This window comes from Magallana gigas, chromosome 8 (assembly GCF_963853765.1).
Source record: "Magallana gigas chromosome 8, xbMagGiga1.1, whole genome shotgun sequence".
Taxonomy (NCBI): Eukaryota; Metazoa; Mollusca; class Bivalvia; order Ostreida; family Ostreidae; genus Magallana; species Magallana gigas.
In genome coordinates, this window is record NC_088860.1 from 13,039,140 (window position 1) to 13,055,695 (window position 16,556).

The 16,556-nt window shown below is 32.9% G+C and overlaps 1 protein-coding gene across 1 annotated transcript; it reads left to right on the forward strand.

Moving 5' to 3' along the window:
• Nucleotides 1-13,175, forward strand: LOC105342092 (cullin-3-B). Its single transcript, XM_011448926.4, has 20 exons — nucleotides 1-477; nucleotides 636-833; nucleotides 2,440-2,553; nucleotides 3,396-3,556; nucleotides 3,987-4,101; nucleotides 4,356-4,487; nucleotides 4,923-4,970; nucleotides 5,090-5,138; nucleotides 5,397-5,545; nucleotides 6,332-6,508; nucleotides 6,777-6,947; nucleotides 7,932-8,039; nucleotides 8,657-8,781; nucleotides 9,032-9,245; nucleotides 9,439-9,556; nucleotides 10,027-10,095; nucleotides 10,392-10,467; nucleotides 11,058-11,127; nucleotides 11,746-11,852; nucleotides 12,204-13,175. The coding sequence occupies exons 1-20, from the start codon at nucleotides 418-420 to the stop codon at nucleotides 12,226-12,228; spliced, it is 2,286 nt and encodes a 761-aa protein (XP_011447228.1). The 5' UTR covers nucleotides 1-417; the 3' UTR covers nucleotides 12,229-13,175.
• The last annotated feature ends 3,381 nt before the right edge of the window (nucleotides 13,176-16,556 follow it).

Below are 16,556 nucleotides of genomic sequence, written 5' to 3' on the forward strand. Positions count from 1 at the left end.
TATACAGATATTATTACGCATAGTTCTTCTGTTCTATATTGGTGTTAAACACACAATGAAATTGTAAAGATTGAAATTCATTGCTGTGTTATTTCACTGCTTTTTTATTTTCAAGACAATTTATGGAGGAGATTTAGAGGTTTGGTACTCATCTGAAGTTATTTTTTCCTGCGCATGACCAATCCTGAATGTTATTCGGTCGAGAAAAGATGATGAACGATGAATGCAATCAAAAGACAAATGAATAGCAGAATATCGTAGAATATGGAGGAAATATACTCTCTAACATGTCTACGTATAATCTCTTAGATGCACTGTACAGCATTCGTCAAGTTTAAGCATCTAAACGAGTTTTATCAAGACATTTAGAATCGTTATCTATCTTGACGAGGACGAGAAAAACGAAAAAAAAGCAAAATGAGTGGGATAAGGCAACAACCAAGAAAAGATACCAAGATGAGAATTCGGGCATTTCCAGTGAGTTTTATGATAGTTCACGTGTAATTGATATTTTTAATATTGCATATGAAGGCTTCTTATGTACGCCATGTCTTTTACATGTACGTTTTTGTTTGTTTATGTTTATAATTTCAATCAATATAACTCAAAGTCATTGATTTATTCTTCTGTTTTAGATGACAATGGATGAAAAGTATGTCAATAACATATGGGCGTTATTGAAAAATGCCATACAGGAAATACAGAAAAAGAACAACAGTGGTCTCAGTTTCGAGGAATTATACAGAAATGCATACACCATGGTGCTTCATAAACATGGGGAGAAGTTGTATACTGGTCTTAGAGATGTTGTCACAGAACATTTAGTTACGAAGGTACATAAAGAATTAACCTGAGTAATACCATTTTGATGCATGATGACATTTTCAAAATATACATTTACTGTATGATGGTTCTGAAAATACAAAAATTAATTCCCATAGAAAAAGTTAAGTTTCCAGTGAGCATAGTTCAATGGAAATGTAATTTTTCTTTGGAGGTAAATCTTTGTATTTTCCTTCATTTACGTCGTTGGTTGTTTTCTAAGACACCAGGTTCTGACATTTTGCCAATTAACATGAGAAAGCAATTACATGCTGTTATATTAATAATTTTCTACATTTGTTTCATCCAAAGTAGGAAGCATAATAAAAATATTTTGAAATACTGTACATGTATATGCAAAGGTTGAACATTGATCTAAATGATATGGATTAAATTAATTCTTATGTTTGCTCTTGAAAAGCTGTCTGGGTGTTCTCAGACTGTGGGAGGAATTTTTATTCTGTTGGAGAATCAAAATGGTTCAACCTTTTGCAAAGAATGGCACTTATAATAATAAATTGTGATAGTTTCAGTGTGTAAACTTCTAAGTATACCGTCATAATTTTAAAAAAATAATTCTTCTTATAAACTATAGTGCTGAAACGAATGTTCGAATATTCGCGAATGAATAGTAAATTTCTAATATTCGAATGTATATTTAGCATTCGAATATTCGATCACATGTTAAACACCCATATCAAGCACTGTAAACTATGCAGTATCGTGTTATTTCATTTTACTCGTAATGAAAGTAAATATAAAGCCATCTATGACTGCCATGCTTGGTAGAGTCTATTACTTAACCCAGTAATAGACTCTTCCGCCATGCTTGTTTACCTTGAAAGTAATTCATGTCAGACGCTGACGAAAAAATTGCTTAACTGTTTGAAGGAGTGTGAGCTACGGAGAGTTAATATCGAAAGGTACATCGAAAGTTTGTTTTAAAAGATACCTCGATGTAAATTTTTTTTTTTTTTTAAATAAACAGAACCTTTCCGGAGTTATGAGCGTTATCAGTTTTCTGTTTAATACTATATCAAGCATGGCGGAAATATTTGGACTGACTTACGAAGTTACGTATCGGTCTCATACAGGAGTCAGGACTGCAGTATATTATTAAAGAAGTAATAAATCTTTTGATTGTAGTTGATGGAAATTTTCAAAAAATCAGTATATTATTATTTGCTTAAAAATTAAATGCGCACCCAATTCAATGGATACTCATGCATTAAGTGTCAACTTCGAACTGACATGTTTAAGCAGTCTACACATACACCCACTTTGTAATACAAACTATCATATATGCCTAATACATTGTCTATGACGTCTACGAATATTCAAATACGAATCGAATAGTACTCACGAATATTCGAATACTGATTTATGGTATTCGTTTCAGCACTAATAAACTATTTTAACCATAAAAACTGTGCTATCAATGGGTGGTTTGTTAAGGTGCTGAGTCCATTTGCTTATTAAAGTACATTTTCCTCTATATATCATTACACTATATCAAAACATTTCTTTTTATGAACTCACAATATAGAATATATTTATATATACAACATGAACAATGTATACGGAAAAAATCTCAACAATAAACTTTAATTTTTGTAGGTGAAAGAGGATGTATTAGCAGCTCTCAATAACAATTTTCTGCAGACACTGAATTCCGCTTGGAATGACCATCAGACATCAATGGTTATGATCAGAGATATCCTTATGTACATGGTATGACATTGGCTAATGTTGATGTTTTAAAATAATGATAAATGTTTTCTTTTAAGATGATTAGATACTGTAGATTGGCAAATAAACACGGTGGTTTTAATTTCACTATGTTCGCGATTTGTCATTTTTCCGCGTAATTAAACCCATCATTAATACTAACATATGTTTTTATAATGCTTTTACTTTGATCAACTGTTTTTCTTGAAGCGTGAAATTAAAACCACCGCAATTGGTACTTTTTGAGAAATCGTGAAATTTTAACACCATAAAATTAAAACAACTTGCAGTATACATATATACTGATCTATAATAAAAGCTTATTTTAAACTCATTTAAATTAAGAAAAAACATTTTATATATACAAGATTTTGAAAAATAAAGTTGCAAATGCTTAATGAAAAAGTAATTAGGATTTCCATGTTTCCAACTCACAACAACATAACCTGGATTTTTAAAGATTTTTATATTTGATATATTTAAATTCATTTAGTTTGATAATGTTACTATAGAGACTGTCGACATATTAGAGATGCCCAAAAATTTTGATTTGATACACCAGTTATATCCTTGTGACTTGAGAAGTACTGATATAAAAAAAAATTAACTATAAAGAATATAATCACTTGACATTATTAGAGATACGATAGTATACGTGTTATATATTTAAACGTCTGTTTTACAAAGGAATTAAAAAAAGTTCTTTAAATAACATACTCTGGCCTAAATAGATTCTGATAAGGACTTTTTTCTCCACCTGTACCCAGAATCAACTTTTCATGCCATAATGGTACTTGCCAGTGTGATCTGTATGTATTTACATAAACTCTTTGGGTATTTTGTAGGACCGAGTTTATGTACAACAAAACAATGTGGACAATGTGTACAACTTGGGGTTGATGATCTTCAGGGACCAGGTGGTCCGGCACCCAACCATCAGGGACCACCTACGCACCACGCTGCTAGAAATGGTGGCACGGGAACGCAGGGGAGAGGTGGTAGACAGGTATGTTGTTTGTGGTGCCTACACCCTGGTTGTGTATATTTAGTGTGGAGCAGGTTCCTATACTGTTTATTATGTAGTGTAAAGGAAGTTGTAGAGAGGAACATTTCATTGAAGCAGGGCATTTTTTTTTTTTACTTTTGCCTAATATGTCTTTCCTTTTGTAAGAATTTGATATCCTTAGATCCTTTGAAATTAGTTGTATTTATATTCAAGGCTAATGAAAGTTGATTTCATAAAATTTACAACAGCCATTTTTTTTGGGGGGGGGGGGGTTAGAAATATTTATTCAAGATTATTAAGATGCACATCAAAGCATACAGAAAACACCCACATGAAAACAGAGTTGAAAATACATTTCCTTTGTAATTTGTTGAAAGGCAAATGTAAAGATATATTTTTCCATTGCTTTAGTTTTGTTTGATGATTTTAGGGGAGCAGTGAAGAATGCCTGTCAGATGTTGATGGTCCTTGGTATCGACTCAAGAAATGTGTATGAGGAAGATTTTGAAAGACCCTTCCTGGAACAATCAGCAGAATTTTACAAGGTACCCTTGTTACAGCAGACAGATTGGTGAAAATCTCTTCTTGGAAAGAACAACTTACTTTATGATTAAAAAAAACACTTTCAATTTAGGGAAATTATAATGAATTTTTATTTTTTACATTACTGAGTTATATTAATGAGTTATATTAATGAGATTATTTAAAGAAATTAGTCTGCTATGATAGATGTATCAGTTTCCCTAGATTATTTAGAATCATTTTTAATACCAATCTAAATAACTTACAATACTTACAGAGTGAGAGTCAGAAGTTTTTGGGTGAGAACAGTGCGTCGGTGTACATCAAGAAGGTGGAGGCGAGAATCAACGAGGAGGCCGAGAGGGCCACTCACTACCTGGACAAGTCCACAGAGGAACCCATTGTCAAGGTCAGCTAAATGCTTGATTAGATGAATATTTCAATGTCAACACCTTGTCACCCACTGTGATATTTCAATTGTTTGAAAGAAAAATAATATGTGTTTTTGCTGTTCAGTTATCAATTTTGATATGAACAGTCATGTTCTAAAAATTGATATAGAGCCTCTACATTGCTATTAAAGAGAACAATTTTGCTTCAGTAATTTTGTGGCAAAACAATAGAAAACAAATCAATTGTATTGATTGTGGATAAGATATTTTAAAATAGTTTGTTCATCTTTTTATGTAAATGTATAGGGTATTCATTTTACACCTGTTCTAAATTTCTTGCATTAGATTAAAACGACATGCCCCCTCCCCTTTACACATTAAAATCAAATAAAATAAAAGTGTAAAGGTATATTTTTTAATAATAACACTAAATGATCCATTCTCAATTGCAGGTTTTGGAAGAAGAGCTCATAAGCAAACACATGAAAACAATAGTGGAGGTATTTAAATGATTTCATACTGTATAAAGTTGGAGAATTTACAATTGATTGAAGATATTGATTGAATTACAGTGTCATAAGATGATTTAGACAATAATTTATACCTTTATTTTTCTTAGATGGAAAACTCGGGTGTTGTCCATATGCTCAAAAACAATAAAACAGATGGTAGGTGTACAGTAAGCTTCTGTAGAACTGATTTGCTCTTTCCATCTGCACAGAATAAAGCTTACAATGATGGCATATGAAATAGTTTATATTCAAAATTTCTCGTGATTCATTGATTGCAGGATCGTTATGTCGCATTTTATAAAGTCTTGTTTGAGTTTATACTATCTTAATTTTGAAATCATTGTTTCACAGCATTCAGTTTTGTGTTTTTATGACATAGAATTTGATTAAAGCAATGCCTTTTTTTTTTTGCAGACCTTGCCTGTATGTATAAGTTATTTATTCGGGTACCAGAGGGTCTGAAGACTATGTGTGAATGTATTAGTGTGTATCTGAGGGAGCAGGGCAAAGCCATTGTGTCGGAAGAAGGGGAGGACTCCAAGAATGCAATCACATTTGTACAGGTCAGTAGCAATACAAGGTCAAAGGACAATGTCATTATGCATCACATTTGAACATGTTATTGTACATTTTATGAAGTAATACAAGTTCAAAAACAAGGTCATTATGTCAAAATAACTTATGTAATTTGATTGGCTGAAAATGTATTAATTTTGGCATAACTACAAAATTCGAATTATATTTTTAACCGGGTTTTCCAATGGAAAAATCCTGTTATTAAAATGGTGAAAATGGCAGGCGGGCGGCTGCCAAAAAAGTACCCTCATTGTACGGATAACTCCTCCTACAGTTCTCAAGATAGGAAATTGTTCTTTTGCAGATCAATTGTACATATATCAGAGGTGTGCATTTTGCTAGGATTTTGATTTCCGATAATTTATGAAAAAAATACCAGCTTTTTAACTTAGTCATTTTTTAGCAAAATATTGCATAAAGGGTACCCTCATTGTACGGATAACTCCTCCTACAGTTTTCAAGATAGGAAGTTGTACTTTTGCAGATCAATTGTACATATATTAGAGGTGTGCATATTGCTAGGATTTTAATTTTTGATAATTTATGAAAAAAATACCAGCTTTTGAACTTAGTCATTTTTTGGCAAAATATTGCATAGAGGGTACTCCATTTCACTGGATAGGGGTTGACATGGATTATGGATACAGTTCACATACCGGTAAGAGAAAACCCGGTTTGCTGTCACATTGACAGCTTTTCACTTGTTTGTTTTTAAGATAGAGCGTTTCAGTTTTTGTAAAATTATTGATTTTTTACATTATTTGAATTTTCAGAGTTTACTGGATCTGAAGGACCGGTTTGATCACTTCCTTCACGAGTCATTTAGTGATGACAAGCAGTTTAAACAGATGATCTCCAAGGACTTTGAGTTCTTCATCAACATCAATCACAAGTCTCCCGAGTATCTATCACTATTCATCGACGAAAAGTTGAAGAAAGGTGTCAAAGGGGTATGTGTGGCTAAATGATAGACCTTGCTTTATGGTGCAGACTACTTACAATTATAGTAATACAGACTGCTAGATGAATAATATTGATTATTTAAAGTAATGTTGAGTATTTTAAAAGCTTATATAGATCCACTTAATGTTTTTATTGTCTCAAGAAACATGAATTAGCTGACATTAAAAAACTTGATTCTGTAATATTACATGTATTTGTGCATAGATACCTGATTTTGTTTAAGTGCCTTTTTAGAATCGCTTTATTATTTTGCAGATGTCAGAACAAGAAATTGAGATGGTGTTGGATAAGAGCATGGTTCTGTTCCGGTTCCTGCAAGAGAAGGACGTCTTTGAGAGGTACTACAAACAGCACCTTGCTCGACGTCTGCTGCTGAACAAGAGCGGATCGGACGACTCTGAGAAAAACATGATATCCAAACTCAAGGTATGCAATCTCTAGTGGATCAGCAGGTTTGATGTCTAAGTTTGAGGTACAGATGACACTCGATGGCTCGAACTTCTATCTCTCGAAGTTCTTGATCTCTCAAAGTGAACTCACGGTCCCGATTTTTTTCTCTATATAACTATGCAAATTTACTCTTGATCTCTTGAAGTTCTTGATCTCTCGAAGTAAAACGTGGGTCCCATTACACATATTTCATTGTTTTTCACTCTTGATAACTCGAAGTGGTTGCTGTGTACACACACAGCCGATCGAGCGTATAATTATAGCTCCGCGTGACCTTACCTGGATGGTTGAGTGAACTCCTGGGGGCTAGCGTGGTAGTGTTAATTGGTTGATTATGTAAGTGACACTACCCCTTGCTTCCTTCAAAGGATAGATAGGTAATTGTAACTGATCTATTAATTTCAACAACTTGTGAAAGTTACGGTAAACTGCTCTTTATTTAAAATATTCTAACGTTATGATTTAGAAGACATAATATGCTTAAGAGTTTTTTAACGTGAAAAAATAAACTTAATAACTACACAACTAAGTTCTGTTTTGTTTAAATTGAAGTAATGTAGCAGAAAATACGATAGAAATCATGTCAGACTATTCTCCCATGTTATGAATATAAATTTCTGGCTACTATAATTTTAGAACCAAAATGACCCAAACAAAAATTTCCGGATTTTTTTAAACTTTCAATCTCTCAAACTCTTGATCTCTCGAAGTTTAATCATGGTCCCCTGAAGTTCGAGTTATCGAGATTCACCTGTATTTGATATCTTTAAGCGATTAACAAAATTGATATCTAAGTTCAGGGAATCTTATATCTGTTTTTGATCAGCAAGTTAACTGTATCCCAGATATGTAATATTGAGTATATTTTGCATGATGCAATTTTGCACTGCCTGTTGCACATTTGTATGGAAATTATTTGACAGAACACAGAATATATATGTTTGCTAATAACTCTTTCAGACGGAGTGTGGTTGTCAGTTCACATCCAAACTGGAGGGGATGTTCAAAGATATGACCGTGTCCAACACAATCATGGAGGAGTTCAAGACCTCCTTAAATCAGTCCAGTGTAAGTACAATGTCTGATCAGGTCAAGGTCTTTTTATATCACTTACCACTGCACACATCAAGAAGAGACTGATGTAGGATTTTGACCCTGCCTTGTATATTATTATATCCATTCAAAAATGCTGAAAGTTGAATTAGCCTTGTTATAAAATGAATGATAATAAAATACTGATTGTATTTTTTATTTTAAAGCTTTCATGAACAAACTAGTACATACTTGTAATTAGGGAAGGTATCTGTATTTAACTCTAAAGAAACTTTTTAGTCAATAAATGTACCTTATGTTGGTGATTGAGGTCAAGTGAACAATGTGTTCATTTTATGTCAATACATTTCCAATGAAAACTGTGACATAAGTATGACACATAAAATAATAGAGTACCATGCTTTTAGGCAGACGCTTACAACAATTGTATAATATTATGGCATGTTATGTTCAGAAGATGATTTTGCAGAAGTTTTTGATCTTGGTTATTATATTTTGAACAAAATCTTGAAGTAAATCACTTTTTTAAAATGTCTCTGAACAAAAAGCAATATTTACTGTAGACTTTAGTACATTCATGAATACATGTATGTCGTACATTGAATGTTTGATAATGATTTTCTGTGTTGCAGGTTAATATGGCAGGTGTAGATCTAGTGGTGCGTGTTCTTACCACAGGATTTTGGCCCACCCCAAATGCCAACCCACGGTGTAATATACCACCTTCTGCAAGAACTGCCTTCGAAAACTTTAGAAAGTATGTCAGCTTCAAGATTTTCTTAATATAAATTTATACTGAAATCAATACATGTTAGAATGTAAAATACTCTATGTATTTCATGCTTGGTATTAAACAAATGGCATTGAAATATTATCTGATTGGAACTTTTCCTGCTGAATAAACTTTAAAATGAAGGAAAAGAAACATTATTTTTCATAATTGATAGAAAATTCAAGGTGGTGAAACAAATGCTTCCTTTATCTCATTCCCTAATTTTTATTTTCAGATTTTATCTAAACAAACACAGTGGTAGAATGTTAACTCTTCAGCCCCAGCTAGGCTCAGCCGACTTGAACGCCACATTTTATGGTCAGAAGAAGGATGATGCGGGTGGTGCAGGGGCTGGCTCCAAGGAGCCACGCAAACACATCATGCAGGTGTCCACCTACCAGATGTGTATATTGATGCTCTTTAACAAGAGTGAAAAGTGGACTTTTGAGGTATGGATATTTCAGGGCTTCAAGATGAGGGACTAAAAACTTGACTCTATTGATTGTTCATATATTCATGTATCATCTTGTGTAGAACATCAGGAATGTATACTTCTATTCATTTTTGCAAAAAGGTTTTCATGAATTTTGAATTTCAAATACCATGAAAGCAGTGTATATTCAGCTTGTTTTGATTTAACAGGAAATAAAAAATGAAACTGATATTCAAGAAAGGGACTTGATACGAGCAATCCAGTCACTGTCGGTGGGCAAGGTGTCTCAGAGAGTGCTGCATAAAGAGCCCAAGACGAAGGAAGTGGGTAAGGCATCACAGACTCACCCCACAAAATAAGGAGGCTTGATAACAAATCATCCATCAGATTTAACTTAAAATTTTAGATACAATAGTTTTAGCCATAAACTATTGTTAAGTAAAGAATTAAAGGGGATTGATATATGTTTAAAAAGGCCACAATCATATAGCTCTCTTAAGCTTTGTAACAGGAAGTGCAATTCCGTTTTAAAAGTGGTCCATTAAATAGCCCTACTATTACTTGAAGATTAAGCTACATCACTATTAATTATTTTGAAAAAAAACCTCACGATTCAAAAACGAAAGTAGAATAGTATTTAAAAAAAAGTGCCATTTTTATAATATATGAGAATATTTTTTAAATTTTTTATTAATTTAATTAAATTGCATGTTGATTAACACACAGTTTAATATAAACGACTTTTTTAAGATTTTTTGATTTTTTTATATGTTTAAGAGTTGTCTTTCCTTTTGTAGAACCTGCCCATGTTTTCACAGTTAATGATCATTTTACGTCCAAGCTCTTTAGAGTCAAGATCCAGACAGGTCAGTACAAAAGTTGGCACCAGGTCAACAAATCATCTACTTGTGTGGTGTTAATTCAGTTTCAACAAAATTTTACTAAAGTTTACATTTATTTAGTGTAATTTCTTGGAATCTCTAGTGTGTTTCTTTAGTGGTTTTTATTTATATTGGCAGAAATGTTTGCTTTCAACTTTGGCAAAACTCAAATGAAATGCATAATTTCTTGCAACTGACATGCCCTACCATTTACTTTATGATTTTACTTGTAATTACTGAATTTATGAAAGTTATTTCACATTCATTCATCTGAATTTCAGTGGCAGCAAATAAGGGTGAAGCTGAGCCAGAGAGGAAGGAAACCAGGGTTAAGGTTGATGAGGACAGGAAGCATGAATATCCTTTTGAAATCAATCTGTACTGTAAATTATTCTTATTCTGGATGAGAAAGGGCATAGGGCTGCAAATTATCTTTTCTTATTAATTTTTTAATTTTGAAAATTTTTGTATAAAAGGGGCTTTAAGGTGCCTCACTACACCTTGAAAAAGTTTCTCAAATCAGCAGAAAATTACTTGATTATGATAGAAAGCATGATGGATAAGAAGTATATATGTCAAATAGGCGAAAAATTGCACAAAAATTTCATTCAGTAAACATGAACAAAAGCCCCAGGTGGATTCGAACTCATGACATGCAGTTCACAAGCCTGATACTTTAACCACTGAGCTATGACGATATACATCTAAATCGATTGATACAAACAGTTTAACAAAACATTTAAATCGCCATCTTGTGACTTAGTGCCTTAAAAAGTACAAGTCTCGGTGTAGTGAAGTACCTTAAGAAAAATATTGTAGCATTGACAATTACGCCAGAATAATGCACTGAATACAATACCGTCAATCACTTAAGGTAAATACCCTTGCTATAAATATATTACACTGACATCATGACTCTTGATATATATGATCCTTAACCTACATACGATTGAAGCTGCAATTGTAAGGATAATGAAGGCCAGAAAGAAGCTACAACACAATGTCTTAGTAGCAGAGGTACAGTATTTTTTCTGTGTTCATTGGATTCTTTTATTTTCTTTTAACTGTTTTGTGTTATTTAAATCTCTAATTATCAAATTTGATAATTAGTCAGTTTAACTACCGGTATATATAAAGCCTCCAAATCAGACAGATCATACAACTCATACAACTTCATACAACTGCATGCAGGAAATATTAAAAGAGTTTTCTATTTGAACTTAAATATTGCATAAAGGGAAATACATGTATTCGCCCCCTTTTTATTTTCGCCTCTTTTGCCCTAGTTGTCAGCTGTTGAAATTAAGACTAGGCAAATTCCAAAGTATCAAATTATCTCTGTTAAAAGACAGCTATGTCTAAACAAATTGAAGAAGGGGTGAAACTAAGTGTAAATAGGGCGAAAATGACATGGGGCAAAAATAACCCTGTATCCAGTATAAAGACTTGTGCATTCATATGTATTTTGATCTTAATTTTTGTTCCATGTTAACTTATTAAGGAATGAATTCTTTATTCTTTTAAAGACTATGCAATTCAAGTTCTCTATGTCTGAATAGGTAAAAGGACTGATTCTATCTTGCTCCTCTTCAATATGTGTAATAATTATAGATTATTTATAATCTTTTCAAAAAGGTCACGGAACAGCTCAAAGCTCGCTTCCTGCCGAGTCCAGTCATTATCAAGAAGCGGATAGAAGGATTAATAGAACGAGAATATCTAGCCCGAACTCCAGAGGACAGGTCAGCTTTATACACTCGCTTGCACTTCATAATTAATATCTAACTAAAATCTGATTGTGACCACCAAAAAAAAGAGAATTATGCTTTTCTCACACTCTACTATTTTTTCTTGTTTTTTTCTTATTTGTTCAGCCCTTAAATAAGTGTTTAACTCTCTCAGGGCTCAAACTGGTTTATTGACCAGACCTTATTCTACCCATTCTTTATTGACCAATGGAATATGATTTAGTGCCAAAACACTAATATTTGTTTATTTGATGCATGTAATGGTAGTTATGACTTATAAATGAACTTGGGGAAAAAAATATAGCAGTTTTGAATTTGAATATTGTTCTTCTTTTTCATTTGCAGGAAAGTATACACATATGTAGCCTAGTGGAATGTTACAGAGTCGATACAATATGCATTTCCATTCTTTACCGGGCCTCCTAGAAAAAAGAAAATAAAAATATGTCATTATTTTACGTGCTTGTATTAGTACATTGGTGGTTTCCATGGGATTCACATTTGGACCTTTGATCAGGACTCTGTTTAATATCGGAGCCGGCAGAGGTGTATTATAGTGTCTGTGTGTTAAAGGATATAAAGACACAATATCTCATGACGCACAATGTTGTGGGGATTTCAATGAAGGATTGGAACAAGTGCCGCAGTACCATCAGTTTATCTGTCTGTAATTCATAGCATATATATATTTCTCCACTATGTTGTGAATGGCTTTTTTGAAAGTATGCAGACTTTTTTTTTTTGGTCTTATTTTTGCTGTTTAACAAATTCATTGTAGAATTTTTTATTAGTCAAAGGAGAAAGTGGAAAGACAAGAAGTATGCTTGTGTATTGTATTTTGCAAAGGAAGTTTGAAAGTCTGATACTGTTTCCCATATGTTGATGCATACATTAACTGCGTAATTTGTGAGGGAGATTGTATTTTATGTTGAATACTTTTCAACATTTGTTTTACTGGAGAAAAACTCTGTCTTTTGAGTTTGAAGTATTTTGTTATAGTCCACACTAATGTATTTGATGACAAACTTGTTCCAGCAAGTCATTGTTGCTTATGACTGAAAATTTTTAGCATTGTTTCATGCCTAAAACAAAAAACACTAGATGTTTTTTATTGGTAAAAAAAAAAATCCTCCATGTTTGTTGATTCATATAATAGAGTTCAATCATGGACCCCTATACTTTGCTCTTAGGAAGTCTTTTACAACATTCTTATTAAACATGATAAATAAAATTAAAAGATTTATTATTATTATTAATATTGTAACATGAGAACAACTTTCCCAGACTTTATGAAAATAAATGATGAAGAAAATTAAATGTCATAGTCTTTTTGTATATGTATTTGATTCAAATTGATACAAGTAAATCAGTCAGGTATAGTTCTATGCAAACAGCTACAAAAGAATTTTAAGTGTATGATAAATGATAGATAAACCTATATGGAACCAGGTAACACCTAACTAAATCGTACATGTTATTACTTTATTTGCTTTAGTAAACACCATTAGATCTACCCCCTCACAATAGATTCAGAGTAGTAGTTGACTGTCCATACGGGTGCCCAACAGCTGGAGTTTGATTACATGTATGTTTAGGGACGAAGCTAGATAGTGTTCGATATCAGGAGCTGCAGAAATGAAAAGTCAGGTTGACAGACTGTAGAGATACAGCCCTGCATCTACGATATCAGTAAATCTACGACAACTGTCAAAAATTTTTTAAAAAAATGTAAAAATGCATTTGTTAATATACAAAATACAAGTCTTGATTTCATGTTGGTCTCCCATGCTCTTTATTTCCTACAGCTAGAAAGACGGAGAAAATGTGCAACCTACATTTTATCGAAAGAGGTTTAAAATAATTTTCTTTCTAATATATTGAAAAACCTTGGAAAATTAGTGTGAAGTTATCCAGAAGAGTCATGTCCCTTTCCATTTTGAGAAATTAGGAAATTTAAAAATTGCATGTTGTCCATTATTATCCAGAACACATTAGCAAACTATTTTGAAACTTTTAGAAAAGCCTCCCTATAAAGGATAGAGTCAAAATTATGTCTCAGATAGAGGCTGCAGGTTGGGGGGGGGGGGAGGGGAGGGAGGAGTACATTTTTACATAAACATTTAGAGGAAAAAATATTCACAAGAAAATAGAAGCTATTATAATGATTATGGAAAGTAAAATGTATCAAGATAGTTTTAAGAATTTTCAAATAATGACATTACTAATGAGGTCAGATCAGAGAAAGGGCATTTTATTTTAATAATTTTTATGGGGAGGGGGTGCAAAATTTATTGTGAAGCCATGTGGCAACTTGGTGGGTTAGTTTTACGCATTGTTTCTTGTGAGTGACCCAGCCCTCGTGCCTCATTTGATCCTGTTGTAAACATTGTTTGTCATATGATATTCGTGTCCCGCAAGTTGTAAGGTCAATTTTTCTGTGGAAAATAGAAAAAAAGTGTAGTAACTGAATATTCCTTGATGAAGTACTGGTCAACATTAACATCACTTTCGAGCGGCTATTATACAAAAAAATAAAATAATAATAGTAATATCAATAAACAACAAACAAAACAAAAACAATAAGAAGACAAAATGAAAGGAAAAAACGAGATTTATATTGTGTCCGCAATAGCTATCGTGAAATGAGGGCAATCATACAACGCTCACCTCTCTAGGAAAGCAAGACATTGGTTGATCCACATGAGTTAGCTCAAAACAAAAACATGCCATACATTGGGAAGTTCAAAAGAATATCAAATTGAATGCTAGGTGCGATTGACTCGGCAATTATTAATACTTTATTAAAATTCGGTATTTATACGAAAACAGTAATAGGTAAACAACAGAAATACACCGACTGAACTTAATCTGTCATTTTTGACCTGTCAAACAATTTTTCTCATTTCTTTCATCAAGAAAAGAATTCTAAAATAATTTTCAACTTTGTCTGACAATGCAATCGATTATTTTACACGTATGTCAACACGGGGCTTGGGACTACATTCTCACCTGCCTGATATATTGTATAGGTAATAGTAATTACAAAGCATGTATAAATGTCTCGGTCCTACAGGTGTGTTGTACCAGGCAATGCTCTTCTTTTGGGAGGGAATCTCAAAGTACATGTATACATCTAGATATATAATAGTGCAATACTGACACGAGGATCTCTTGTTTATCATCTGCATATAGGTGTATTAATTTAGAAGTTTTTTGAAAATGTTGAAAACAACATACGTTGAACTAAGAATTAATTATGTGCATGTATTGTAGGTTGGATTTAGGGATGCTCAGTGTTTCTAAAACTTAGTGAACAAAACTACACGACTAAACCGTACACGTCTGTTTAAGATTCAGTGGCTGAATTGTGTTTTGTCGTCGTGGCTTACTTATAAATGTGAAAAATATAAGATACATACATGATGTATCATTGGTTGATTTGATTTGAACATGTTTTATTGTGAAATTACACAAGAGGATTGGAAACAAGTTCTTACAACTTACGTGTTCCTCTCCTATCATTGGTTGATATGTATCGCAAATGGACCTAACAATAACTTGTATGAGTCCTTTAAAAATTTAGTTTTCGTGAAGCTGTATGAACCCATGCGCGGATCTAGGGGATGTCTGGTGGACCTCCATCCCTGGAAAATTACAGTTTATGAAATTCACGTAGTAAATTTACCAAATAAAAGGCCACGGACCCCCCCCCAGAAAACACAATTATACCTATCCCCGGGAAAAAAATTCTGGATATGCGCAAGCAACCCTTCACATTTCGACGTCAAGAAATTGATGTAAAACATGCACCTGATATCGGAAACCATTGACGGGTCCAGAGGGGGGGGGGGGGTCCGGGGGTTGGAACCCCCCCCCCTCTTTCTCTGGGACATATGAATTTTTTTTTAAACTTAAAATTCCAACTGGAAGGTAATTTTTTCCATCTGCAATTTAAATACTATAATTATCCAACATAAATATTTTTGAAATCGCTTACTAGTATTTAAAAGATGTTCGTACAACGGATTTAATTTATTTCTTATAAACAACACCCAATCGATATTTTATTGAAGTTAAGTTATTAGTCAGGTTCCCGAGACTCCTCTGTTTTTATTACTGGGGTCCCCAATACTAAAACAGAGGGTACTCGGGAAACTGACTATAAAGTAATCTTCTTCAGCATCCGGTGTTTATTTCTTTTAGTAAGCATGTGGAAAATTTATGAAAAAAAATTACATAAAGCATGCAATATCCCTTAGGTATTTTCTTCTTTATTCCTAAAGAAAATTGATTGTACTTAATGAAACGCATGAAATGCATTTTATTTTTCAAATGCTTAAACGAAATTCTGTGGCAAAAATACCATAAGAAGGGTTAACTTGAGACTTATTGATAAAGGCTACAAGTTATCAAAATCCTTACCAAAACCAAAAATTTACCCACGGTAAATGTTAAAAAAGTCGGGGGGGGGGGGTCTTTACGAATAAAAGGTTAAGTTGGTATTGGACATCTCCATATTATGACGTACTTCCTATCGAAATAAACAATAAAATCAAGTATAATTTTATGAAAGTTTTCTTTTCCAAAATTGCTACCTAACAGCGTAGTGCAATGAGTTTGAGTGTTCACTACGAATGTTAGTTATGAGTTCAAATCCCGTTAGGACTTTTATAATTTTAACCTTTCCAGAAAATTTAA